Below are 27,994 nucleotides of genomic sequence, written 5' to 3' on the forward strand. Positions count from 1 at the left end.
TGACTGGCCTTCAACCGTTTAGCATTCAATGTAATATCAACATTGTTTCAACGCTGAAACATCAACTGACCTTATTTCAACCAAATTTCAACGTTGAAGGTCGGTCATGTGCTGACTGGGCATGTTAAATTTTAAAAGAGAAAAAACTAGAGCTACGTTAACTATATTAACCAATAAATATAATTAAAAAAAAATTATAATATAATAAATTAAAAAAAAAAAACTATAATTAGACAAATGGTTTACTAATTAATTACTAAATCCTGAATGTTAGTCTGACAAAAGAATAGATACAATTAAAGTGAAAGCACATGAAGTGAAAACAAAGCTAAATTCTTACTGGACAATCAGGCTTTATCCTCATCTTATCCTCATCCTTAATTATCCTTAATTTTTTTTTTTTTTTTTTTTTTCCTGTTTGAGAAGTCACTTCACTTAGACATGTCAAAATAGGAAGGAAAATAATGCCTTTATTCTTACTTTTATGCTTAAAGCTTTTCTAAAACTGTAAATACATCAAGAAATTACAAATATCTGTCTTGACTGTCACTCTGCATTTGTTTCAGAAATGTAATTTTCATATCTTGCTTGCTATAAAGCAGTATTTAAAAACACAAATCAATACAGTTTGGGTATCATTCAACCCTAAAATAAAACCCAAATTTAAAAAATGTTATGAAAATAAACAACTTAAGATAAAATATAACACAAATACATTTGAGTAAAAACAATATCTTTTGTAAAACTTAAAAACTACATTGAAAATTTGTCACATGTTGCACAGTTGTGATGTTTCTTTTGTGAATGGTGCTGTTCCCCTTGTAGGGAACTTCATGCCATGTCCCCTAGGGATACATTGGGGAATGCTGCCAGAATGACTGGTGTCTAAAGCATGTGTGAAACGTGTTTCTGGGTTTAGGTCTGGGTTGCCTCCCCAGGCTTCTGGGCATTTTTTATCTTCAGGAGCCAGTTAATCTGAAGACCATGACAGGTAAGTTTGTATCTGTGCGACTGTGTCCTGGTCAAGACTTTAAGTGAACAGCCCCTGCTCAGAGTGTAGCTGTCTGTGGATGGTTATGCTCCAGTTCAAACTTACTATGCTCTGGAATATAGCGGTCTGTTTGCAGCAATGATCTATCCCGGCTTCTATAACTAGTTTGGGTTCCTCTCGTAAACAGGGAGGCTGAAAGCATGGAAAGGGAATGCAGCATCTCATTCCCTCTCTGAGAACTATAGTTAGATGCATAACCCGAGATGTTCCCCTTCTAGGGAACTTCACGCTACATGCCCTTTCCATGCCTATGGCCTGCCTGTTTACATCACCTTCAGACAAATAATTTGGTGACATATTCAGCACATCACAAGTCACATTGACCAATAGGATTGATGTTGTTTCAAACATTCTTCAGACACTGGTCATGCTTGCAGCATTCCCTAATGTGTTCTCTAGGAGACACAGCGTCTCATTCCCTCTTGGGGGAATCGTGGTTACATGCATAACCTGAGAAGTTTCTATACTTGATGAGCATCAGTCAGACAGTTGCTGTAGAAGTCTCTCAAGCTCTTCAATTTCTCTGGAGAAATCTAGAAATGATGTGTAACAAGATAATGACATGAGGCAACGACTAAGATTAATCAGTCATACTTCGTTTTAGTCATACTTCACATCACAAAAGACCATGTTTATGTTTAAACCCATGTTTCTGTGGTGTAGTAGGTTGACATCCTTACCCTTCCGTGTCCTTTCGCTGGTTTGTGATTGTGAGCGTTTTATTGCTTCCTGTAGTTCATTTTTAAGAACTCTCTTTATGTCCAGCTTCATAAAGAATAAGAAGATTCCATTTGATTTTAGTCATTGTACAGCTGAATACATAATCATCTTAATAAATATGAGATCAGTACCTTTAAGTTATTCAACCTTTCTAGCACTTCCATTTTTACTTTGTTGAACATGTCTTGTTTTTTCTTATCAACTGTGGTTATTAACAGGTCTTGCATTTTCTTCAAGGATCCTGTTCCTTTTACAGCTGCAGCTTCTAAAATAAACAACACTCAGTATGCATTTTCTTTCTCAGAGAGACACATCAGAACAACAAAATAAATCAAGTCTTGGATGTGTTTAAATTAAATGTACTTTGTGACTTTGTGTACTTTTGTTAGGTGTCTTTTTTTAGTAATGAAAGGTGCTTTCTTTAATGCATTAAATAATTTACATTTGAATAATTGTTGATTCATTGTAACTCTTAAAGCTATCTTACGCTGATAGCAAGAAGCCATTTCTTTTACAATCGTTATTTCTATTGATCTGTAGATTTCCTTCTTCATATCAACAATATCTCTGTTGATCGCTGTCTTCAGTTTGGTTTCCTTTCAAAAGGGAAAACACACACACAAAAAAAGCCTGAAAAATCAAAACTCTGGAAACATTAAATCCCTGCTTACTTCAGTCCTGCATTAAAAGTTTGTTTTGTGTATTTCAGTCATTACTGGTTTATAAAAACAGCCTGCTTAATTATAAGGAATTCACATAAACTTCAAAAAAGGTAAAGACAGACATAGGGGACCAGAGCCAGAGTACAAGCCATTAGTGTCCCCAAGAGGACATCTGAATCACCTCGATTTTGATGAAGTTCTGAATGTAGTGAAGTATGTCTGAGCTGGGGTAAGCAGAGTCACTCTGGATGATACTGAATTTATCAATCTGTTCCTTCACTGATTTCCCTGTTTTTCCAGTCACACTGCAGCCACAAAAAAAAAAAAAAAATAAATAAATAAATAAATAAAAATTTAGAGTTTATTTTAAAAACCTTTTACAGAATATACAGTGTTGTAATCCTTAATATATAATCTGAGATTGTAATCTGAGATTGTAATCCTTAATATATAATCTGAGAATTAGGAAAATGAATGAGTGAAATTGTTTCATTTACAGAATTTATGTGGCTGACCTAAAAGAAAAAAACAATACTCATAGTAAACCTACTAATTTTTGGGGTCCTGCATGGATGTCATGTGTGACAAACTTAAGGATGTTATTCTGACAAAAAACAAAACTAAATAATTCCAATCTGAATCTTGTTGGGTATCTGTCTTATTTGCTGGTTTACTGCTGTCCATGCAATCTACCATTGGTCCACATTTACAACTTGTGCTTCAGTTTGTGCTCCAATTTAATGGTAATAGTTAATAAACAAACTGTAATATAATACAATATAATTATTATCTAACAATAATGTTAATTAAATTTAATCATAAAAACTTAACTTGATCATGACCTAAAAATCAACAACAAGCAGTGTACATAGTTTGTTGCATTTTATTTTGAACTGCATAAAGGCAGACTAGAAATAAAATGATAAAACAGAACTTACGGAAAAATCTGACAGAAATCATCAATAATGTGTTTATGCACATTTTCAGCCAATGTCTTGTTCAAGTCTAGAACTTCATCCCGATTTTTTGACCAATAGTATCCGTAGTTCTTGCACAGTGCTCCAAGGATTTTATGGAACCCCCTTCCATTTTTATTCTGATAAAAAAAAAAAAAAAAATATAATACATAAATAAATAAATAAATAAATAAAAACACTGTTAAAAGGACAAGAAAATGGTGATTATGCAAACTATTTGGATCACACTCACCTGTATCAGGTTCTTTGTAGAATCAACACACAAGTTCACTGACTCATCCACTCCTTTTGAGAGATGCTGCTCCAGATCATCATAAATGCTGTCAAAATATTTGTCTAGTTCCTTTAGTGCCTTCGTTAAGTTCTTCTCAAATTCGTTGACTTTCATTTCAATCTAAAACACATTTGTACAACAGTAGTGAATTTCAGAGTAATACACAATGGCAGCATTCTGAAGACTCACTAATTCTAGTAATTCTAATTCTGACTTGTACCGTTTTCTTGTCTTTTTCCATCTGGCCACTTTGGATTAAGAGCAAATCTCCCTTTACTTTATTGACATAATCTCTGGTCAGTTCTCTGTTAATGCTCTTGTTAAGATTCCTCAGATCATCCTGCAGCTTTGGGATTTCTGCAAAAAAAAAAAACACACACACACACACACAAGGATGTGATTTGGACTCATTTGGTCTGTTCTATCTCACTTTATACATTTTTTTAACTTGTGATTAAAAATATGCAAGACACAGTTTAACATGTTTAACACATTTTTGTTGGTCATTAAATGAATACTTTAAAGTGGTACAGTGAAAGCAATAGGCAGAGGATAGTTTACCTGTTTCACTTGATTCCATATTTAAATTGTGGTCAAAGAATGCACTGGAACTCACAGTAAGCACTTGAAACGGATTGTCAGTGTTGAATAATTTCTAAAAAGAAAAAAAGAAAAGCATACATCAATATGTTTTTATAAAGTAACAGCAACAAAGAAAATTAAAGCTGCAAGCAGCGCTGAAAGGGCCCTCACACCCAGGCTCACCGCTGATCAGTGGCGAATGGTGGGCACTACGCTTTTCACATAGTAAATTTAGGAGGAATATGTCAAAGTCATTTAGATATGCCAAACTTCCTGCTGCCAGCTGGTGGCACTATGTCTATAACTGAATACTGGCATGTAGATGTGTTCAGGCCAGCGCTTTTGTCAAATATGTGAAGTTTGGTGCAGATTGAACATGGCATGCTTGAGTTAGTGTAAGACATGACATATCCTGCTGCCAACAGGTGGTGCTATAATTATAACTGAATATTGGCCTTTAGATGTCTTCAGGTCAGGACTCTTACCAAACATGTAAAGTTTGGAGCAAATTGGACATTGCATGTTTAAGTTAGTGTAAAACAAGTCATTTCCTGTTGCCAGCAGGTGGCACTATGATTGTAATGGAATATTGGCCTCTAGATGTGTTCAGGCGAGGACTCTTATCGAACATGGGAAGTTTGGGGCAGATCGGACATTGTATGGCTGAGTTACAACAACTTCTATTCCCATGGCGAAACATCGAACTTTGTCAGGCAACGGACACACCCTTTAACGAAAACTCAAGATCTTCACAATTTAACATCGCAAAGGCCTTTAGATTAGACTGACCGAATATAATGTTGATTTAATGGAGTTTCTTACAGCATAAAACATGTCACTTCCTGTTGCCAGCAGGTGGTGCTATGACTATAACTGAATATGGTCATGGGTATGTGTTCAGTACTAGACTCTTATCAAACATGTGAAGTTTGGGGCAGATCAGACTTTGAGTTATAACAAATTCCTTGAAAAATAACTGACTTCCTGTTGGGTTTGCTCCAAGAGACTTTTTTGTGGGTATTGGTGTGTTACATGTGTGTACCAATTTTCATACATGTACGTGAAACAGGGGAAGGGGCACTTCATTGAAAGTGTATAGGTGGCGCTATCGAGCCATTTTGCCACACCCACTTCTAAAACCCATATCAGATGTAAATTTTCACGAGCTCTGATGTGTGTGCAAAGTTTCATGACTTCTCGGGCATGTTTAGGCCCTCAAAAATCTGATTCACTTTGGAGAATAATAATAATAATAATCATAATAATAATAAACAATTATTAAGCAATTCCAAGAGGGTCCTCGCACCACCGGTGCTTGGGCCCTAATGAGGCGAGAATTAATACCTTGATTTCAGATTTTTCAAACTTTTCTTTGACCTTTGTCTTGGCTTGTTCATTTCTATGAAGTATGCATGTTTTTTTCTGATCCTAAAGAATAATTAAAAACAAAACAAAACAAACATACACACACTTATAAGTAATTATGTATGCACATACTACAGAAACACTGCTAGTACAGGGCATCTACATTTTCCAAACCTTGTCATGTGGGATTTGGTCATTTGGAAGCCGTGTACATCTAAAAAAGAATATTAAAAAGTTGTGAAGTGTTGCATGCTTAATAGTTTACTAGAATTATATTCAGAATTAGACCACTTCCCAGCCCTTCATATCCTATAATATTCACAAAATACCTCATATACGCTGCCTGATTGATGATATCAGTCTGTGTACAGATGAAGTTCATGCTTTTGCATTTTCCTCCTGGTCCCAGTTCCTCAATGCAGTGCTTTAATATCCCCCAGGGTTCTTTGTCAGTGATTGCTCGATTGATATTGCTTACAATCCACACAGAAGAGCACTCTCTCAGTTTCTACATGATTGAAAATATGACATAGTTATGGTTTATGTATATTGCAAATGTTCCTTTAAAAACAGTGTAGGAATATATTTACAGATTTCCACAGGTCATCTCTAGTCTTGTTGCAGTCTCCAGTCCCAGGAAGATCAAGAAGTACAATGTGTTCCAGGAGTTCACGACAGTCTGGTATCTTGATTGTCACACTTTTCACAAGTGGCCAGAACCAGCTACCAGGACTTGACTCACTGTGTTGTATGTAACTTGCAACATCTTCAGCAAATTTAGAGACCTTTTGAGATAATAAATTGCTTTGTTTTTACTTTGCTGAAAAGCAAATTAACAATGCATTATATATTTAAAATGTTAAATATTAAACAGTCTTCTAAAACTTACATCACTGTTTGAGATTATTTTTTTACCGCTAGACAACATCTTAGCAAATTTTTCTTTCTAATGTTTTCTGGTCTGCATCATCTCCATACAGCGCAGCAATCTTTTCTTCAGCAATTTCAGCAAAGTCCTCATTTCTGTCCTCATTTTCATCTTTTACATCTCTGTGAAGATCTTTGAGCTCTTTCTCCCACTCCTGCAGAGGTACACAGCACACAGTATAGAGAAAAATAAGGCTTGGTTTTGTTTCGTTCAGTCTGATCTATTTACATATTTATAAAGACCTCTCATTAAAGGCATGGTAGGATGAATGAGGAAACCTCTTTAGAGATGAATTCAATCTCTGCTGTGTAGTTGGAATCTTTCAGATTGGCTTCCACCTGAGTAAGAACAGCAGTACAGGCACCAAAACAACCAGATGGTAAGAGATCCTGTTTCCCTATGATTGCACTTAAAAGGGAGCTCTTTCCTTCTCCTGATTTTCCAAAAATCCCTATGATTGTCTTCTTCCTGCTGCCTTTATAAATTTGATCTGAGTTAGTGACTTTTTTCAGAATTTGCCTTGCCTTCTCCATGATCATATCTGTGTACAACAAAGAAGAGAATTACAATGGGGGTGACACAGGCATGTTTCTTATGAATTTACAATGAACTTACATTTTTATAAGCAACATAAGTTACAGATATTTTATTATATTACAGTATATGTTTTACCAGTGCAGGTTTTTAGTACTATTTAGTGTTCAGTCATGTAGAATTTACTGCACAGGTTCTTGGCTCAAAATGGTGAGCATGGTATCTGCATGTTTTGTGTCGCTGTAGGTTTTTTCCGGGTGCTCCGGTTCCCCCCAAAATCCAAGGACATGTGGGACCAGTGAACTGGAGGTGCTAAATTGTGTGTGTTAGCCCTGTGAGCTGTCCAGTAGGGGTGTAAGAAAATATCGGTACACGTGTGTATCGTGATATTTTGTTTGGTGATACTGTATTGATTCTCAAAAACAGAATATCGATATTTAAAAAAAAAAAAAAAAATCATACAAGATTCATGACAATCGCTTCGTTTTGAGTTTGTATCCTGACCGCTAGATTGCATAAATGGTTTGCATATGGTATTGTGTTCTTAATTACAGCTTTCCTAAAATTATGTCCTATTCATAAAATAAGAAATATCCCAATATATCGCCTTGTTTACAATATCGCAATGTATTATAACATGTGGCAAGGTTGACAAAGGCTAATCAGGGTGTAAAACAAATGTGGTCCACATATGTTTCAGCAAATGTGGCCCAGGCACAGTGAGGGGAAAAAAATAATGTGATTGTCATTCCACTGACAAAGAAATAACCAGTCTATAATTTTAATAGTAGGTTTATTTTAACAGTGAGTGACAAAATAACAACCAAAAAAATCTGAAAAAATGTATTTCAAAAAAGTCTCCATGGCCAAGACCAAAGGGCTGTCCAAGGATTTCAGGGACAAAATTGTAGACCTACACAAAGCTGGAATGGGCTACAAGATTATTGGCAAGCAGCTTGGCGAGAAGGTGACAACAGTTGGTGCGATTATTCGCAAATGGAACAGACATAAAATATCTGTCAGTCTTCCTCGGTCTGAGGCTCCATGCAAGATCTCACCTTGTGGAGTTTCAATGATCATGGCTATAGTGAGGAATCACCCCAGAACTAGGTAGATCTTGTCAACAATCTCAAGGCAGCTGGGACCATAGTTACCAAGAAAACAATTGGTAACACACTATGCCGTCTGAAGTTTGACAGTGAACATCTGAATGATTCAGAGGAGAACTGGGTGAAAGTGTTGTGGTAAAATGAGACCAAAATCAAGCTCTTTGGCATTAACTTAACTCGCCATGTTTGGAGGAATGCTGCCTGTTACCCCAGGAACACCATCCCCACAGTTAAACATGGAGGTGGAAACATTATGCTTTGATGGTGTTTTTCTGCTAAGAGGACAGGACAGCTGCACCACATCAAAGGGACGATGGACAAGATCATCCAAATCTTGTGTGAGAACTTCTTCCCTCAGCCAGGGCAATAAAAATGGGTCGTGGATGGGTATTCCAGCCAGACAATGACCCTAAACACACGGCCAAGGCAAAAAAGGAGTGGCTCAAGAAGCAGCACATTAAGGTCCTGGAAGGGACTAGCCAGTCTCCAGACCTTAATCCCATAGAAAATCTGTGGTGAGCTGGCGAAAATCTGGGAGCTGAAGGTTCGCGTTGCCAAATGTCAGCCTCGAAACCTTAATGACTTAGAGAGAATCTGCGAGGAGATGTGTGCAAACCTGGTGGCCAACTACAAGAAACATCTGACCTCTGTGATTGCCAAAACAGGTTTTGCCACCAAGTACTAAGTCATGTTTTGCAAAGGGGTTGAATACTTATTTCACTCATCAAAATGCACATCAATTTCTAACTTTTGAAATGCATTTTTCTGGATTTTTTTTTTTTTTTTTGGTATTCTGTCTCTAACTGTTCAAATAAACCTACCATTAAAATTATAGACTGATCATTTCTTTGTCAGTGGGCTAGCTACAAAATCTCTATCTGAACAACTGATCGGATCTGTCTTTCCCACGCAATATTCAAATAAGTCTGCAGAGGATGGCCGCGGTGCAAAGTCGACCCAAATTTTTTTGGGGTCAGTTTTGGCAAAGATCTGGCTAATGTGGCTGTGAGTCTAAAGTGGCTCGAATGTAAATGACAAATATTGCCCAAATAATTTAGAAAAAATTGGGCCACTTTTGGCAAATATTTTGCACAGTCAGCATTGGCTAATGCCTAACGTGTCCCACATTTGACATGGCAAATATACCCCATTATAAAACAGACGAGGGCCACTTCTGGTTTGGATGTAGCACTTGACACTGGCTAAATGAAATGGAAGTTGCAAATTATAAATATGGCCTAATAGAATTTGGCTACTTTTAGTAGGATGTAAAGCAGTTAAATGATGCAGGGTGATCTGGATATGAGTCTTAAGAAGGCTACATACCAATTTTTATATGTGTACTATGCAACATAAAACAGAAGTGCATTATAATGATAGCACTAACTGTCAATGTTTCTGTTAATTTGGACTTTGTTTTCCTTTTGCACCATTTTCCGTGTTGATTTTATTATTCTGTTTAGGTGTGCCTAGTTATTTATCCTTGTTTGGTCTGAGTACTTAAGTTCCTGTATGTTCACTTTGAGTTCACTTTAAGTCTTACGTCTACATGTCCTGAATGCTGCTGTGCTACGTTGTGTTTGGATTTACCGTTATTGGATTGTGGACCACTGCCAAAATGTCACCTTTCCATGCAGCGTGTGGGCCACATGAGAAATGTGGGAAGACCAGTGTTTGAACAAAAATCTACTGTGGCCCACATTAGGGCCAGTTTTCAGGAGCAGACCACCAAAGTACCATCATTCTACGTGGTAGTAGGTCAGAGTGGGCCAAATTCTGCAGACCTTTTATAGACTTTTGAAAACCATTTTCAGTCGTGAGACATTGAACAAATGAAAATTGAAAATGAAAAACTGTACAAGTCTCACTAGCACTCCATGACCTCTCTTTTCTGACAGATCAGGAGAGAGGGGGTGGTGTTTTGCATCACATCGACCAAATGTAGGCGTGATGGCTGCTTCGGATTGCGTTTATATTACACTGGGATCCAATCACAACGCGCCCTCGACTACCTCTGGACCAGGACACGCTGATCAGATAACATTCCGATCAGAAGCACATTTACACGTGTCTTTTTGATGTGTTTGTGGACAACATCTGGATACAGGTTGCATGGTAATGCGAAGTGTAAACACAGCCTAATTGATTAGCTGCTAGTGCAGATTAGAGGTGGACAGATTTAGATTTTACTTACCTGTTGTCAGTGGTGACTCTACAGTCGAGTCAGATAATTCGCAATCTCGTTTTCTTTTAGTACCTATCAGAGAATTAATTTCACTCATTATTTGTCTTTAATCACAGACTTTACAATGGTCTTTAATTTTTACACCCCAGCTAGCCATTATAGGGTCGATGGGAAGTCCTGGAGGGGAAAGACCTTGTTATTAAAGATGATACATTTTTTCTTACCAATCTTTTAAGAACTTTTTGTTTTGACTATAACAAAGTTAATTGTTTCGCCATTAGAGCAAGTTCTAGATTGTAATGGTACAGGAAGCAGTGGAGGTGTATTCTACTTCATACCATGAAGTGCTTCCATCTCTTCTTTTGGTGTTCCAGAAGTGGCTGATCTATAAAACAGTAAAGAAAAAAGCACAGTGAGTTAAAGCACAAGTTAAAAAATGTACAGTTTCACTAACTATAATGTCCTCAAAGATATGTACAGAAATAGTGTCGCAAATCAGCAGATACTGCATATGGTATTTCTTTATTAAAATTAAGATGATAAACCCCCAAGTCACCAGTCAAGTCACCTTTATTTCTTTTTTTTAGTACAAACTTTTAGAAGCACAAAACATACATTTCTGTACATTTTTATTGATGTCGAAACGTACAATCTGGATATATTTTAATGTTTAAAACATAAAAATGTATTCTTAGCTAAAAATTGTCAAATATTTGCGAATCTTTTATATCATTAATATATTTGTATCAGTGCTTTTTTATAATTTTGTTGATAAGCGATTTTGATTTTTCAGACCCCTTAAGACCCAAACCTAAACCTACCCATTTTATAGTGAATATAAAGATATAAAATGCAATTGACCGAATATGATATGCAGTCAAATTACAATTTTAATAGCAATATAGCATTAAAAAGATATTTTTTCGCTAATCCCACTCCTACCTCTAAACCTAACAATAACTATTTCTGTGCAGTATAAAGAAAAACGTGACAGACAGATAAGTGCAATCACAATAATTATTTATTGCAAAAATGTCAAAAACAATACCAAACGTAATCCAAATGACGATGTTGCAGTCCTCTCTGTTGGAATACAATTGTTTTGTATGAGGTGCAGAACAGAATTTAACTTGTTAATTGCTGAAAATATTATTCAGATTATTATCTTGATCCACTCCGTGAAGGCACACATTTCTCATTCAAACACAGCTCACCAGAAACACAGAATGTCACAATCTGTGACAAAGCAGGCAAGAGCCAATGAGCGTTCAGTTTTCCTGCCGTAAAACCTGTCGTAATGTTTCTTGAAGCGGCAACTTTTCAATTTGGAATTAACACGTCTGTGTGGGTTTTGCTGCTTACAGTTGCTGCTCAGGATGAAGATGAAGATCGCTGAATAATGGCTCGGATTTAGTTCCGTTCCTCACAGTCGTATGGATTCTTAAGATTTTGAGGTAACGCTTTAGATTACAACCCGCAAAGAACTACGTAAGTAAACTGAATTTACGGTGTATGTTTCTGTAATTATAGTGTACCTGTAAAGAACGTACATGTAGGTATAAGGGAACAATATGTTATATTTGGGTAATAAGGTGATAACAAACCAGATATTCAACCTGCAAAGATCTACATAAGTATACTGAATTTAGGGTGTACGTTTCTGTAATTATAGTGTACCTATTAAAGAACGTACATGTAGGTATACGGGAAAGTTATGGTGAATGTTTCGTATTTATATTGTACCTACGTGTAAGTATAAGGGAACAATAGGTTACGTTTGGGTAATAAGGGGGTAGCAAACAGATATACAAATAATTTATAATAGATTAATTTAAAAAAAACTTAACGGGTACCTTTTCTATTAAATCGTACATTTGGTGTATCTATACGTAAGCTTTTTAAAATTACTGGGAAAATATACTCTTGTTCCATGTAGTTACAGGGTAAGTGTGCCATCTGCGGGCTGTAAATTAAAGTGGCGATTGTTCCCCTCTTGTTCAACGAAGTTACAGGGTAGGTTCAATACATATAACAACGTGACGTAAAATGTGGTTCCACAAAATGGAATTTTGGAATGGAATTACATTTATTTACATTTTTACAGACACTAAATGTACAATACTGACATATTTACATCATCTAAACATTTAACGTTTACTTAATATGAAATTATAACATTTCATTCTGTTCTGGGTGATTTCTGTCGCCAGCTCGTTTCCAAGAATAGGTCTACATAATGTTATCATGACTACACGTTAAACCCTTAAAATAAATAATATTTCTGCAATCGTTTAATCATTCATGTAATATTAACTTCGTTTGCCGTGGTGGAACCACAAAATACACCGAACCCGCATCATAATTACAAATTAAACCATTTTATTTGTGTGCTGTAACCCAGTTCTTCAGAATCCATACGATTAGCGAGGACCAGAACCAAATTCAAGGCTTTGTCCGACGATCTTCATCTCCATCTCTAGCAGCGAGTCCAGCAGCAACAGCCATAAACCCGTGCTAAAGTGCATTTTGCGACAGGAAAATCGGACGTTCATTGGCTCTCGCCTGCATTCGTCACAGATTACGACATGCCGTGTTTCTGGTGAGATGTGTTGGAATGACGCGCGGGCGCCTTCGAGGAGTGGGTGAAGACAATAATCTGGATAATATTTTCAGCGATTAACAATTTAAATTCTGCTCTCATCCTACTGCACCTCAAACCTACTGTATTCCGCCAGAGAGGACTGCGGCTGCAAACGCATCGTTATTTGGATTACTTTTTTGTATGGCTGTTGACATTTTTGCAATAAATAAATGATTGTGATTGCACTTTCCTGCTTTTTATATTTTTATTACTGTTCAGTCATAGTTAACGTTAAGTTTAGAGGTAGAAGTGGGATTAGCGACTATAAAAAAATATTTTTAGATATATTTTCAGATTGTGTGTTTATGTATTGAACCTACCCTGTAACTTCGTTGAACAAGAGGGGAACAATCGCCACTTTAATTTACAGCCCGCAGATGGCACACTTACCCTGTAACTACATGGAACAAGAGTATAATTTCCCAGTAATTTTAAAAAGCTTACGTATAGATACACCAAACTTACGATTTAATAGAACAGGTACCTGTTAAGTTTTTAAGTAATTCCATTATAAATTATTTGTATATCTGTTTGCTACCCCGTTATTACCCAAACTTAACATATTGCTCCCTTATACTTACACGTAGGTACAATATAAATACGAAACGTACACCGTAAATTCAGTATACTTATGTAGTTCTTTGCAGGTTGAATATCTGGTTTGTTATCCCCTTATTACCCAAATATAACATATTGTTCCCTTATACCTACATGTACGTTCTTTATAGGTACACTATAACTACAGAAACATACACCGTAAATTCAGTTTACTTACGTAGTTCTTTGCGGGTTGTAATCTAAAGCGTTACTGATTTTGATTACAGTGCACAGATAAAATTGATCCTTGGGATCCTAATGTTTGGTGATGTTGCGTTTTGGTGTATTTTATGGGTCTATTGTCAGTATGTCAGAGAAAACAGTAACACTTTATAATAACGTTCTAATTAAGGAGCCTAATTTATGTCTTTTGGCATACAAAGATTGTTGTTTGTTTCACTGCTGCTCTGGGATTATAGGAGAAGACTTAGAGTTATTATCTCGGCAAAATGAGGTAACAAGAAGTATTTATTAAAAGGGTGCCTTTAATTTTAGTCAATGAGATTACAGAACAACGTTTATTTTACGATGCGATTTTCACCTACTTTAATTTTTTTTTTGAACGTCAATGAAAAACAGGATTTTTAATGCTTGTTCAAATTACTTGGTTTAAATGAGCAGAAACAACTAAATTTTAAAAACTAAATAGAATTTTTTTTTTTTTTTTTTTTTGCCTAGCTTATTTCCATTATGTTCAGTCTGCTTAAATTTGTAAAAAAAAAAAATAAAAATTGTATATTGTTAAAAAAAATTATATATATATATATATATATATATATATATATATATATATATATTATAAAAGCAAAAACCCATAGTGGCATGTTAACAATAATTTAATTCATAGATGTAATATACCATAAGAGCTGAGCAAAGAACTTTTCTAGAACTGGTATTAGTAGTTATTGCTCATTGCACTAATCATGAAGTCAGTGAAGTTGCCAGCACCCTAAGCATGAGCGCTACTCTTCTGCACAGTGGACACCTCAAAACTTTTCTAATCTCCAACCCTTTTCTAAATCTCAAAAATAACTCACTGTTACATGTATAAGAACTCTAACATGTAATTTTCTTTTATTAAAAACTTAAAATGACAATTGTTGTCAACATATTTCCCTCTTAATGTGACCTCATGCAAAGCATGCTTGGAACTAAACATCCACTTTTCAGTTAGTTGTGTCAACAAAAATGACCCATGTAGTCCCAACACAAAATTATTAAACTTTATTACAATTTTTTTTTTTTTTTTTTTTTTTTATATATAGTCATGTGAAAAAGTTAGGACACCCTATTGAATTCCATGGTTTTCTGTATCAGGACATCACTCTCCTTCCAGGAGTGAGCGTCCCAGAAAATTCACCCTAAGATCAGACCATGTAAAGCTCAGAGAAATGGCAGACAACCAAAGAACTACACCTCAGACTCTACAGGCCTCAGTTAAATCATAAAGTTCATGACAATGGCATTAGAAAAATATGGGACGAAAATGTCATGTTTGGAAGGCTTGGCAGAAGAAAGCTTCATTGCAGCATTGCAGCACAGTTTAGGTCTGCAAAGTTGTGCATAAGCAAATGCCCACAAACCTCAATAAACTGGAGCAACGCTGAAAAGAAGAGTGGTCCAAATTCCTCGAGAACGATGTGAGAGACTGATAAAGTCACACAGAAAATGAATGCTTCAAGTTATTGCTGCTAAAAGTGGATCTACAGGCAACTGATTCATAGGGTGTCCTAACATTGTCACACATGGCCTTTCCATATTGGCTTTATAATTGTTAAATAATGACACAGTGTGATATGACATGTGATGATGTTTACCTGAGGATTTATTTTCTAAATTTTAAGACCTGCCAAGGACCAGATAATTTTTTTATTATGTCCCGATACAGAAAACCATGAAATTCAATAGGGTGTCCTAACTTTTTCACATGACTGTATATATATATATATATATATATATATATATATACATACACACACATATATATATATATAGCTTGTCCAGTGAACCTAATTAAATTAAGTAAATACTTTTCCATTTAATTAGTTCACATACATACAAAACATACAAACATGATTAAATCAAAAAATTTCAGCAATGTTCGACATACAGTGAACTTCTATGGTGCCTCCAACTTCAAAATCACCCTACATCGCTGTTTTGCCTTTTTTGTAAGGGGTGTTTGACCCTCTTGCACGTTCACTTTGTAAACACTGGGTCAATGTAGCGATGTAGAACAATTTTGAAGTTGCAGGAGAAAATGAGATGGGGGTTTTTCAGCATACTCTAACTGTATTGACCCGGAATACCCAGAGTTCACAAAGAGCTAGACAAGATGAGCATTTGAGTTTAAAAAATATATAAATCGTAATTTTTTTTGTGTTTTTTTTTTTTTTAAGAAAATAATTGATTGTTTCACTATATAAGGCCTTTCTTCCTCAGCTGGGATCATTCAGAGCCTTTTGAAGCTGCATTTAAACAGCATAAAAATGGTTGTTTGTTTGTTTGTTTTTTTCTATGTGCATCTCCAAGATTTCCTTTTATTTCTGTGTAGAAATAATACATTTAAGGAATAGCTCACTCAAAAAAATTACTTACCTTCAGACCATCCAAGATACAGATGAGTTTGTTTTATTCATCAAAAAATGAAAGCGTCAACAAAGGTTCCACCAGGAAGAGTCATTTGTGCTTAACTGTTAGCTCTGGCTAATCACAGCTTGAAACTTGAAGAATATAAGTACAAAATTTTCTCTTGTACAATTGCACTGATGTTCCCCTCCATCCTCCCCACCACCACCAGTATATAAACTGAGAACTCCATGGACCAGAATACACAATTATATATAAGCTTACCCTGTCCTTTGTCTGTGTAAGTGTATCTCAAGAATCTCAGGTGTCAGTTGTATCTGGAGACTGCAATCTAAAGCACTGTTTTCCTCTTCAAGTTGCTCATTAATATGTTATAAGACATTATTTCTAACTGCATCAGTGCACTTTGTTTTGTTCACACAGGATGTGGTACATACCTTAGCTTACAGGATATGTGTGTGGGTGGATGTGTGTGTGTGCGAAGTACAGCTTCATGAAATGCTTTCATAAAACAGAAATGATCAGAAAGCTGTAATTTGTGCACCCAAAATATTGACTTTTTTATATATATATATTTTATATCAGTATAGTAATATAGCCTACATAATGTGGATGTTATTATTTTAATTATTTTTTGTCTTTAGAAAGGATGACCTGCCTAAAAAATTACCAGAAAATAACATAGTACACTTTACCATCATTATAAATCTAGAAATATCACTTGATTAGCTCAGAAAATACAAGTATCATGTTTATATTTCTAACCTTATAAAAACTGCATCACACCTTCACAATTAAGCTATTTAAAGCTTGTGGAACCCTTTACTAAAATATTATTTTAATATAACATTTTCAAATTTTGCACATTATTGTCTATAGGTGTCACACCCCTGTAGACTGTTTATGTTGGTTTCTCCCTCTTGTGCCCATATTTGGTTGTTCCTGTTTCCTGTCGTCATTTAGTTTACCTTGTTTCACCTGTGCCTTAATTAAGATTGTCGTTATTACCTGTCTTTATAAGTTGCATTCTGTTTAGTGTTTGGTGTCCGGTCTCGTTAATGTAAGCATGGTTCTACCCTCCCATTGTCGCGTTACCTGCTTTGGAGTTTTCCTGTGGATTATATTAAAGACTTCATCTTTGATCTTCGCTTCGTTCGCCCCTTCCTCGCACGATACGTGACAGAAGACCGGACCAGTTTAATTATGGAGGTTACTGCTCGCTTCTCTGCCTTAGCCCGCAGAGATCTCCCATTCGTGGAGTACGCCCAGGAGTTCTGCGGGCTGGCCACTATGTTGGCGCTGGACGACGCCACGCTCAACTCTCTGTTCTGGATTGGGGCGAATTACTACCGCCCTGTGGACCTCCCAGACACCACATGACTGAGTTGGAGGGAAGGGAGCCCACCGGCCTCTCATGTGGCAAGCCACATTAACATTGAGGACAATATGGACCTGGCGCTTCCCATGGGGTTTGATGCCCCTATCCTCCCTCCTTCTCCTTCGTCTCCGCTGGTCCCGTCCAGCATATGCCTGAACAACCTGCTCCACCATGGCTTCCCAGACTGTCTGCTCCACCATGGCTCCCTGAGCTCCCCCGATCCACCATGGCCTTCCGGACTGTTTGCTCCGCCATGGCTCCCTGCTCCGCCATGGCCTCAACATAACTGTCCAATTCACAGTTTATTCATTTCTGAATGTCTTCACAAAGCTAAGTCTTTTTTTAATGTAATGTTCTAATGTTATGTTGGCAAATATGTTATCGTCAAATATAGCTCGTTGTTGGCAGTTGTTCATTAACATGTTTGTTTTCTAGGTATGCTGTTGCTTTAGGCTTATTGGTGTATTTTGACATGCTGGTAACTTACCACAGCAAGGCTTGTTTTTAAAGCTGTTGGTTAAGGCTGTCCGATACGAAACAGGCTTGCTGCTTAAGGCTCATTTAGAATTGGAAATGCGGTTTCATTAAACTTATCCGACTATTATGTCTACCACACTGTTTAAGTCAGTGATATGCTGTTACTTAAAGCTATAGTGTATCTGTAGAGTCCTTGATACTTAACGCACATGTAGGTTTTGCTACTAAAGGAAGTTATTTATGCTAACAATTATCTGGATAATGGCAACATGCCTGTTGCCTAAACTTCAGGTATTGACCATATGCTGTACTGCATTAAATGGGCATGCTGCTCTTTGCTAGATCTGCTGTTGCTTAAAGCTATTGGTTGTTACTCTACGTGCTGGTACCTGTTTAAACTTAAACAGCAAAAAGCTGTTTAAGCTGTTGTTTAAGGCCATTTGATTGTTCTTGAAATATGCTTGGTGCTTATGGCTCATCTGGTTTTGGGAATGCTATTTCTTTAAGTTTCTCTGATTACTGCAACTTGTTGTGATTTAAGCAAGCACCATGCTTGTTGCATAAAGCTATCAAGTGTATTGATAAGAAATTTTGTCCATGCTCAGATGGGTTGTGAGATTGAGAATACGTAACACAGCAAACACAAATGTCAATGGGAGGTGACAAACCTGTAAACTGAGTTGATTTGAGTTATTATGCTGTTGTGATAGTTTTAAATGTGTACCTATAGGAATACGCTGTCAGTCATAACTCCCTTTATAAGGTCCGTTCCATCATCATTCAGCAGCTATCGCTTTGCTCAGGAGCTAATCACCCACCTCCATCTCCATCTCCTCTTGTCCAGTCAGGACTTGTCATTGGATATGTCTCTTGAGTCAGACTACTTTATTATGTTTTTACATAAAATAATCACTTTGAACATTAATGATATTTGCTACTTTAATCATTAATGTTGCTTCTTTTCTGCTTACCCTAGTGGGGTTATTTATGCATGGATTGGCAGGGAGTGTTTCCCCAGAACAGAACCATACCCCAAACCTAAAATGTATGCTAATTGTAATTTTTTTTTGACAATAGTGGTCCTGACAGAACTGTAGTTACTCTGTTCTGAACATCAAAACCTTTGTTTTTCCATTAAATGAAATCTAACTAGTTGGTTAAATAAAAATATTTGGATTTTTATATTTAAAAATGAACTCAAGTTAGCATCAGCTAGCTAATTATCTAGCCAGTTAGCAGCACCTAACAAAATGCGTTGGCGTTTTCCCCAATCTATCCTAATAATAACACTCACACATCTAAAAGTGTACGATTGCTCTGTCACTTGTTGTTCTAAAGTCATCCATCAAAACTTTATTCGTAAGATAATGTTTTGCTTTATTCAACCCTTACTGACTAGTCCTGACTTCATAGTTCTTATTAACAGAAGTCTGTTTGATCCCACCAATTACTGCACAAGCTAATATGATGACAAAAACAGTGATAGTGATTGCATTGCAGTGCCTGCAGTTCAGAAAAAGATAATAAATATTACAGGAGAAGTAATGTTGTGTTTTTGCCTTTTTAATCTCTCCTTACCAATAACTTGTCACTCACATGAGACAAACTTTTCACAATCCACTCTATTCTTGCTTGGAAAAAACAAGCTCTGTCCTTTGAGAAGAATTTTACTCAGACATGTCAAAACACACTGTACGTACATCAAGAAATTAGAATATCTGGACAGCCTGTCTTGTCCATCACTACTGCTTATATTTAGGAAAGACCTTTGCAGTTAGTTACATTCCAGTCTATACAGTAAATTAATCAAATGTATTCAGGTTTTTGAAAATTAGACCATTATATTTTTAAATGTAATTCCCATGTCTTGCTATAAAACAAATAAAAATAACAAATCATTATACTGTTATACAGTATATCATGCAACTGTATAATAAAACCCCAAGTTCAGAAATTTTATGAAAATAAACAACTTGAAATACATTTTCCACCAACAAATGTACATATAAAAAGTAAATATAAGAACACTAAAAAAAAAAAAAAAGTTAACTGAAAGTGTTACTTTTTGCACAATTGTTGTTTCATTTGTGATTTGAGCTGTTTCTCTTGCTTGATGAGCATCAGTCGGACAGATGATCTAGAAGATTATCCAGCTCTTCAATCTCTCTGGAGACATCTATAAATGACATATAAAAATATATTACATTAGGCAGTTAGTGAGATTAATCAATCAATAGCATACTTCGCATTGCAAAAGTTTGTTTGTTTAAACATTTGTTTCTGTGGTGTAGTAAGATGACGCTGTTACCGATTGGTGTCTTTTCGCTTTTTTGTGATTGTGAGCGTTCTATTGCTTCCTGTAGTTTTTCAAGAGTACTCTTTATGTACAGCTTTACAAAGAAACAAGAAAAGATTACGTTTCACTTTAGTCATTGTACAGCTGAATACATGATCCTCTTAATGAATGTGAGATCAGTACCTTTAAGTTATTAAACCTTTCTAGCACTTCCATTTTTGCGTCTTTAAACATGTCTTGTTTTTTCTCATCAACTGTGGTTATTAACAGGTCTTGCATTTTCTTCAAGGATCCTGTTCCTTTCACAGCTGCAGCTTCTAAAATAAACAACACTCTGTATTCATTCATTTTCTTTCTCATATAGGCACATGAGAACAAGGACATAAATCAGTTCTTGGATGTGCGTTTTAATGAAAGAAATGTACTTTGTGACATGCTGGGTGGCTTTTGTGTTAATGAAATATAACATTGAAATAACATGATTAATTGCAACTCTTAATGCAAGCTTACGCTGATAGCAAGAAGCCATTTCATTTCTAATTGTATCTTGTATTGATGAGTAGATTTCCTTCTTCCTGTCAACAATGTCTCTGTTGAGCGCTGCCTTTAGTTTGGTTTCCTTTCAAAATGGGAAGAACACAAAAAAGTCAGGAAAATATCAATACATTAAGTTCCTGCTTATGTCAGTCTTATATCAAAAGTTTGTTGAGTGTATTTCAGTGCTTACTGCTTTATAATAAAAACAACATGCTTAATTATAAAAATGAGGATTCACATACAGACAGACATAGAGCTCAACTCACTTCGATTTTAATGAAGTTGTGAATGTGATGTAGTATGTCAGAGCTGGGGTAAGCAGAGTCACTCTGGAAGATACTGAATTTATTAATCTGTTCCTGCACTGACTTCCCTGTTTTTCCAGTCACACTAGAGCCAAAAGAAAACCATTTAGAGAGAAAAAAAAAAAGTTCTTAATCCCTGAGATATAATCTGAAAATTACTGAAGGAAAATAATGAGGGAAAGGCTAAATTTCCAAACACACAAAGTTTGCTTTATATTACTATTGTCTAACCTATGAGGTTATCATTTGAAAAAAAAATAAATAAATAAATAAATAACAAAAGATTCAGAACGGAAAGGACCTGGGAGGTGAGCAAATCATTTATTTTTCCTTCACAGTTAATTAAAAACTTAATCATGTTAATGCCCTAAAAATAAAAATACACTTTGTAAGTGTATTCCATTTTACTACACAAAGGGAGACTGGAAATGGAATGATGAAACAGAACTTACGGAAAAATCTTACAGAATTCATCAAAAATGCACTTGTGAAAATCTTTGGCCAGTGTCTTGTTCAGGTCTAGAATGACATCCAAATTTTTTGACCAATAGCATCCGTTGTTCTTGCACAAAGCTCCAAGAATTTTATGGAACCCCCTTCCATCTTTATTCTGAGTAACAAAGAAAAGTATAACAGCACCAGTGTTAAAAGGACAGTGATTATTAAAATGGTGCAAAACATTTGAATCACACTCACAGGTGTTAACAATTTCTTTGTGGCATCAACACACGATTTCACTGATGCTTCCACTCCATTTGAGAGATGCTGCTCCAGATCATTACAAATGCTTTTAAAATATTTGTCCAGTTCATCTAGTGACTTCCTTAGGTTCTTCTTAAATTTGTTGACTGTCATTTCAATCTAAAACACATCCATACAACAACAGTTATATAATACAGTTTTTCTCAATTGCTAAAACACTATAACCTGGCTTTTGAGCAAAACTTATTACCATTTTTTGTAATATTGTTTTGAATTTATCTCATGAATGTGTAAAACTGTGTTGTAGTGTCTATGTGTTTTTGAGGATTTGTGTGTCATGTCTGAGAGCAAAGTCTGGTTTTTCAGCAAGATTGAGTTGTTTTGAGTGGAGAGCTTTATTTTGACCTCGCAAAAAAGAGGTGTAATTTCAAGAAATGTGTTTAAGCAGAAAAACTGTAATACACAATGGCAGCATTCTGAAGATTCTTATTACAAATTCTAAGTCATTTTTCCAAAGCATCTAAATTTCTAAGTCAAATTCTAAGTAGTTACAAATTCTTTTAATTCTAATTCTGTCTCTGTACCTTTTTCTTGTCTTTATTCAGCTGGCCGCTTTGGATCAGGGACAAATGTCCCTTTACTTTATTGACATAATCTCTAGTCAGTTCTCTATTAATGCTCTTGTTAAGATTCCTCAGATCATCCTGCAGCATTGGGACTTCTACAAATAAACACAAGGATGTGATTTGGACTCATTTAGTCAGTGCTTTATCTCATTTTATGAAATATTTTTAACTTGCACTTAAAATAATGCATGCAACAGTTTGACAGTTTTTAAAAAAAAAACCAGTAGTAGTAGTAGTAGTAGTAGTAGTAGTACTTTTTTTTTTTTTTTTTTTGCCATGACTAAATAAAGTGGTAAAATTAAATAAATAGTGAGGATGGCTTACCTGTTTCACTTGATTCCAGATTTAAATTGTGGTCAAAGAATGCATTAGAACTCACAGTAAAAACTTGAAACTGATTGTCAGTGTTGAATAGTTTCTAAAAAGAAAAAAAAAACATATAAACAAAATTTCTAAAAAGTAATGGTAGCAAAGAAAATTAGGCGAGAATACCTTGATTTCAGAATTTTCAAACTTTTCTTTCACCCTTGTCTTGGCATGTTCATTTCTATGAAGTATGCATGTTTTTTTCTGATCCTAAAGATTAATTAAAAACATATTCATGACATTGCAGTTGCAGTGATATGAGCACTCACTGACTTAGTAAAACCAACAGTAAAACCTTACAGGCGAAACTGACAAGTTTGCTGTATGAAAACAAAGGGACCATATTACATAAACACTGCTAGTACAGTCCTTCTATATTTTCCAAACCTTGTCATCTGGGATTTGGTCTCTTGAAAGCCGTGCAGATCTATAAAAGAGTATTAAAAATTGTGAAGTGTTGCATGCTTACTACTAGATTACTTTAATTATTCAAAATTATAACACCTCCTAGCCCTTTAAGTCCTATAATATTCACAAAATACCTTATATACGTTCCTGGACTGATATCATCACTCTTTGTACAGATAAAGTTGATGCTTTTGCATTTTCCTCCTGGTCCCAGTTCTTCAATGCAGTGCTTTAATATCCCCCAGGGGTCTCTGTCAGTGATTGCTCGATTGATAGCGCTTACAATCCACACAGAAGAGCACTCTGACAGTTTCTACAGGATTTAAAATAGGACATAGTTATGGTTCATAGTGGCACAAAAGATTTATTGTGTGGTTCTACACTGTATATGACAAAAAGTGTTGTTGAAAAGAGTATAGAAATATATTTACAGATTTCCACAGGTCTTGTCTAGTCTTATTGCAGTCTCCAGTCCCAGGAAGATCAAGAAGTACAATGTGTTCCAGGAGTTCATTACAGTCTGGTATCTTGATCATCACACTCTTCACAAGCGGCCAGTACCAGTCACCAGAACTTGACTCACTGTGTTGTATGAACTGTGCAACTTCAGTGGTAAAGTCAGAGAGCTGTTGAGATAATAAACTGTTACGTTTACTTTGCTGAAAAGCAAATTAACAATGCATTGCGCATTTAATCTTAAATATTAGACGTTCTTCTAAAACTTACATCACTGTTTGAGATTATTTTCGTACTGATAGACAAAAAGGTTTCAATCTCTGCAAATTTTTCCTCATTCTGGAGCTCCTCTAATGTTTTCTGGTCTGCATTATCTCCATACAGCGCAGTGATCTTTTCTACAGCAGTTTCAAACAAGTCCTCATTCCTGTCCTCACCGTCATCTTTTAGATATCTGAAAAGATCTTTGAGCTCTTTCTCCCACTCCTGCAGCGGTACACAGTACAGAGAAAAATAAGGCTTGGTTCTGTTCCGTCTAGTCCGATTTGTTTACATATTTATAAAGAACTCTCATTAAAGGCATAGTAGGATAAATGAGGAAACCTCTTTAGAGATCAATTTGATCTCTGCTGTGTAGTTGGAGTCAGTCAGATTGGCTTCCACCTGAGTAATAACAGCAGTACAGGCACCAAAACATCCAGACGGTAAGAGATACTGTTTCCCCAAGATTGCACTTAAAAGGGAGCTCTTTCCTTCTCCTGATTTTCCAAAAATCCCTATGGTTGCCTTCTTCCTGTTGCCTTTATCGATTTGATCTGTGTCACTGACTCTTTGCAGAATTTGCTTTGCATTCTCTATGATCATATCTGTGTACAACAAAGAAGAGAATTACATCCCCATGACAAACCGTTAGGAAAATAGATGGATTGATGTGGCATGACCCTTTTAAGTCAACTAATTTTATGGCAACTAATTAGTTCATTACTAATACAGAATAGAGGTGGACAGATTCAGATTTTACTTACCTGTTGTCAGTGGTGTCTCTATACTCGAGTCAGATGATTCATGATTTCGTTTTCTTTTAATACCTATCAGAGAATTTATCACACTCATAATTCCCTCTCAGAAGTGTGCATGCCTAAATTCTGCAGACTGATTAGTTGCCTATAAATGCAATTAATTAGTTACTAATAGAGGTGGACAGATTCAGATTTTACTTACCTGTTGTCAATGGAGTCTCTATACTCGAGTCAGATGAGTCATGAGCTCGTTTTCGTTTAGTACCTATGAGAGAATCTCCTTCATTATTTGTCCTTAATCACAGACTGTACAATGATCTTTAATATGCATACCTTGGCTAGCCATTGTAGGGTCGATGGAGAGTCCTGGAGGGGAAAGAACATATATTCGTATTAAAGATCAGTTGTGTTGAATCTTTGAAGAACTTTTTTTTTGGTTTGATTATAATAAAATTAATTGTCTTGCTATCACCGCAAGTTCTAGATTGTGATGGTACCTTTGTTCTAAGTACCATGGTTGTCGGCACATGAGCTCGAGAAAGCGTCATTTTTATATAGCATCTGCTCTATTTTTCTCCAGAAGTTATGACTGATAAAATGTCTTTGTACTGTTTTAAACTAAACTTCTGGCTATCTCATAAACCCCTCACACAAGCCCTTGTCCATCTGTTGTTGTTGCATTCTCCACTATTTGTTGTTCCCACTCTGTAGTTTTGTTTTCTACTATGAAACAAAAGCCTGGGCCAGTGCTGCCACCTTGTGGAACAACAGATTGGTGTAAAACCAAGTCAATGCGCATGTGAGACGTTCGCAGACAAAGTATACACGTATACACAGGTATAGTATGCACATACTATTCTGGTGATGAAATTTGCATCACGCACATTCAGTGGCATAGCAGACAGGCACGGACTGTACAGAGGGATTTTAGAGGTTTTTAAACTTTAGGGGTGTTCGTTTCGGTTAATTTTCCTGAAGGACAACTGACACTCATTACCCATCAACTGTTAACAAAACTATAATGTTAAATTAAATTTAAACTAAATTAGAATGGATAAGAGTGTGTGACCCGTTAAAAACACCTGTTTCTTTTTCTTCCTGGATTTAGTACATGTGCAAATAACAGAATAAACACCAGAAGTAAAAGGTTTCAAAATCTTACCAGTTTGTTTGTTATTTTATAATCCATTACAGTGTACAAAACAGCCGTCGCAAAATGACAGCAGCTGCATTTGTACAGGACGAGACCGTGAGTCTGCGATACCAGAATGACATAATTAATTAAATATTGGACCTATAATATTGAATTGAGTTTTAATATTTCATTAGCCAGCCAAACACAAAGTTTTCACAAAGAAAAAATGTTCCCAGCAAGTGAACAGTGCCAACTACAGGCAGTTACCCGGATGAGTCTGTGTTATTAGTTTTTACTGGTTGTTATCTGGGAATATAATACCTTGGAATGTGATGATTGACGAATCTGAATCAAGTATTTCATGGCGCCGTGTAATAAACATATTTAACACATTAACAAAACCAACTTTAGTGAGTACCGGCACTTCTTTTTTTCCACTTCAAGCTCTGGGTAGAATGGAAAACGTTGTAAATTTGTATTAACATTTGTAAAAGATAAATTCATTGTTATATGCAGACAGCAGAAAATAGTTGTGACACAAAATAATCTATAGTAAATAACACAGCACTTATGCACTGGTCATACTCATCCCCTCCGGAATGGGTGGGGGAAGTAATCTACACTCAGATTAAGCACTAGATTTTTTTAACCAGCTTTTTGTCACTGTTAACATGCTGTTTGCTTTTTTCTATCAAAAAATGAAGCACCATCATATATTCATTATTCATACAATTTTATCCAGTTATCCTGTAGGGACTCTTGCAACTAATAATGCCAAAATAATTCTGTAACATTTACAAAAGAACCTGTAAAAACAACAGCTTTTTCTGCTTTTTTGGTTGAACTGGTTTATGTTTTTCACAGTAGATTAACTGTATATATATATATATAATTTTTTATTTTTTTTTTTTTTTTTTTTTTCCTTACTATTGCACTAAATTATAATTGTAATCTCTTTAATCACCCTGAACTGTAGACCACCAAAAATAGGTACAGATTTCAAGCAATAGTAATAAAGCAATAAATGGACACTGTGTTCTATGTCTGTAGGTAAAATATGCCCTTTAAAGCCAAAGGTAAAGGATTCAGCTCTGTTAGGTGAATGAGAATATACTGAGATGAAATGGTTGTTTGTTTGTTTTTTCTATATGCATCTCCAAGTTTTCCTTTTATGTCTGTGTAGGAATAATACATTTAAAGGAATAGTTCACCCCAAAATTTGCTGAAAATGTACCCACCCTCAGACCATCTAAGATACAGATGAGTTCATCAGAAATGAAAGCATCAGCAAAGATTGTACCAGGAAGACTAATGTCAAGTCATTCATGCATAACTTAGATCTGGCCAATCACAGCTTGAGACTTAAGTACTTAAGTACTTAAGTACTTAAGTATAAGTACTGACTTTTCTCTTTCACGATTGCAGTTTATGACGCTGATGTCCCCCTCCATCCTTCCACCACCATCACTATAAAAAACTGAGAATTCCATGGACCAGAATACACAATTACATATAAACTTACCCTATCCTTTGTCTGTGTAAGTGTGTATCAGGAATCTCAGGTGTCAGTTGTAAAGCGCCATCCTCTTTATGCTGCTCAGTAAGATGTTATAAGACATTATTACTAACTGCATCTATGCACTTTGTTTTGTTCGCACAGGATGTGGTACATACCTTAGCTTACAGGATGTGCGTGTGTGGATCTGTGTGCAAAGTACAGCTGCAGAAATATTCATAAAGATGTAATTTGTGCACCAAAAATATTGACTGTTTTAAATATATTATAACAGTACAGTGTTATACATAATTTGGGTGTTATTATGTTTTGTACACACTTTTTTGTTCTTTGGAAGCATGACATGCAATTCCGTTTGGTGCCAGTTTTGAAGCTATCGTGAATCCTTACTGTCACGAATCTGGTGGTTCCTTCAGCTTACCCCAAAAGGGCTCCCTCACATGAGTTTTGACTTTGTGCTCATGGACTCCGTTTCCCATAAGCATGTACCTGGTATTGATTACCCTCACACCTGATCCCTATCCCCTCAACTACTTAAACAACTCACTTCCTTCCCTTG

The 27,994-nt window shown here is 35.8% G+C and overlaps 2 protein-coding genes across 3 annotated transcripts; both read right to left on the minus strand.

The window, feature by feature from the left end:
- Positions 1 to 1,023: 1,023 nt before the first annotated feature.
- Positions 1,024 to 27,586, minus strand: LOC127181381 (nuclear GTPase SLIP-GC-like). Of its 2 annotated transcripts, XM_051136107.1 has the most exons (20): positions 27,442 to 27,560; positions 25,947 to 26,039; positions 25,118 to 25,150; positions 24,987 to 25,049; positions 24,791 to 24,853; positions 24,369 to 24,631; positions 24,036 to 24,251; positions 23,741 to 23,935; positions 23,444 to 23,622; positions 23,289 to 23,328; positions 23,028 to 23,111; positions 22,860 to 22,953; positions 3,905 to 4,041; positions 3,643 to 3,804; positions 3,372 to 3,529; positions 2,615 to 2,738; positions 2,259 to 2,367; positions 1,903 to 2,036; positions 1,732 to 1,816; positions 1,024 to 1,584 (listed from the first exon to the last, which is right to left on the minus strand). In XM_051136107.1, the coding sequence occupies exons 3-20, from the start codon at positions 25,128 to 25,130 to the stop codon at positions 1,529 to 1,531; spliced, it is 2,175 nt and encodes a 724-aa protein (XP_050992064.1). In that variant the 5' UTR covers positions 25,131 to 25,150; positions 25,947 to 26,039; positions 27,442 to 27,560; the 3' UTR covers positions 1,024 to 1,528. The 2 variants fall into 2 exon arrangements, with proteins under 2 accessions (XP_050992064.1, XP_050992063.1); XM_051136106.1 differs by lacking the exon at positions 25,947 to 26,039 and having other exon boundaries at positions 27,442 to 27,586.
- Positions 6,318 to 16,643, minus strand: LOC127181388 (nuclear GTPase SLIP-GC-like). The gene is made up of 6 exons (XM_051136120.1): positions 16,479 to 16,643; positions 10,726 to 10,772; positions 10,397 to 10,564; positions 6,838 to 7,100; positions 6,547 to 6,713; positions 6,318 to 6,451 (listed from the first exon to the last, which is right to left on the minus strand). The coding sequence occupies exons 3-5, from the start codon at positions 10,482 to 10,484 to the stop codon at positions 6,561 to 6,563; spliced, it is 504 nt and encodes a 167-aa protein (XP_050992077.1). The 5' UTR covers positions 10,485 to 10,564; positions 10,726 to 10,772; positions 16,479 to 16,643; the 3' UTR covers positions 6,318 to 6,451; positions 6,547 to 6,560.
- Positions 27,587 to 27,994: the final 408 nt, after the last annotated feature.

The sequence above is a fragment of the Labeo rohita genome, chromosome 19, assembly GCF_022985175.1.
Source record: "Labeo rohita strain BAU-BD-2019 chromosome 19, IGBB_LRoh.1.0, whole genome shotgun sequence".
Classification (NCBI taxonomy): Eukaryota; Metazoa; Chordata; class Actinopteri; order Cypriniformes; family Cyprinidae; genus Labeo; species Labeo rohita.

What these genes read in the sequence shown, in the direction of transcription:
- LOC127181388 (XM_051136120.1), bottom strand. Translation starts at nt 10,484, where the DNA reads ATGAGTGAAATTAATTCTCTGATAGGTACTAAAAGAAAACGAGATTGC. An exon ending in AGAGTCACCACTGACAACAG is followed by an intron (nt 7,101 to 10,396) that starts GTAAGTAAAATC and finishes TGTTGTACACAG; the next exon opens with ATATGATCATGGAGAAGGCA. An exon ending in TTGAATTCATCTCTAAAGAG is followed by an intron (nt 6,714 to 6,837) that starts GTTTCCTCATTC and finishes GTACCTCTGCAG; the next exon opens with GAGTGGGAGAAAGAGCTCAA.
- LOC127181381 (XM_051136106.1), bottom strand. An exon ending in AGAGACACCACTGACAACAG is followed by an intron (nt 24,632 to 24,790) that starts GTAAGTAAAATC and finishes TGTTGTACACAG; the next exon opens with ATATGATCATAGAGAATGCA. An exon ending in CAGCGAAAGGACACGGAAGG is followed by an intron (nt 1,585 to 1,731) that starts GTAAGGATGTCA and finishes CATCATTTCTAG; the next exon opens with ATTTCTCCAGAGAAATTGAA.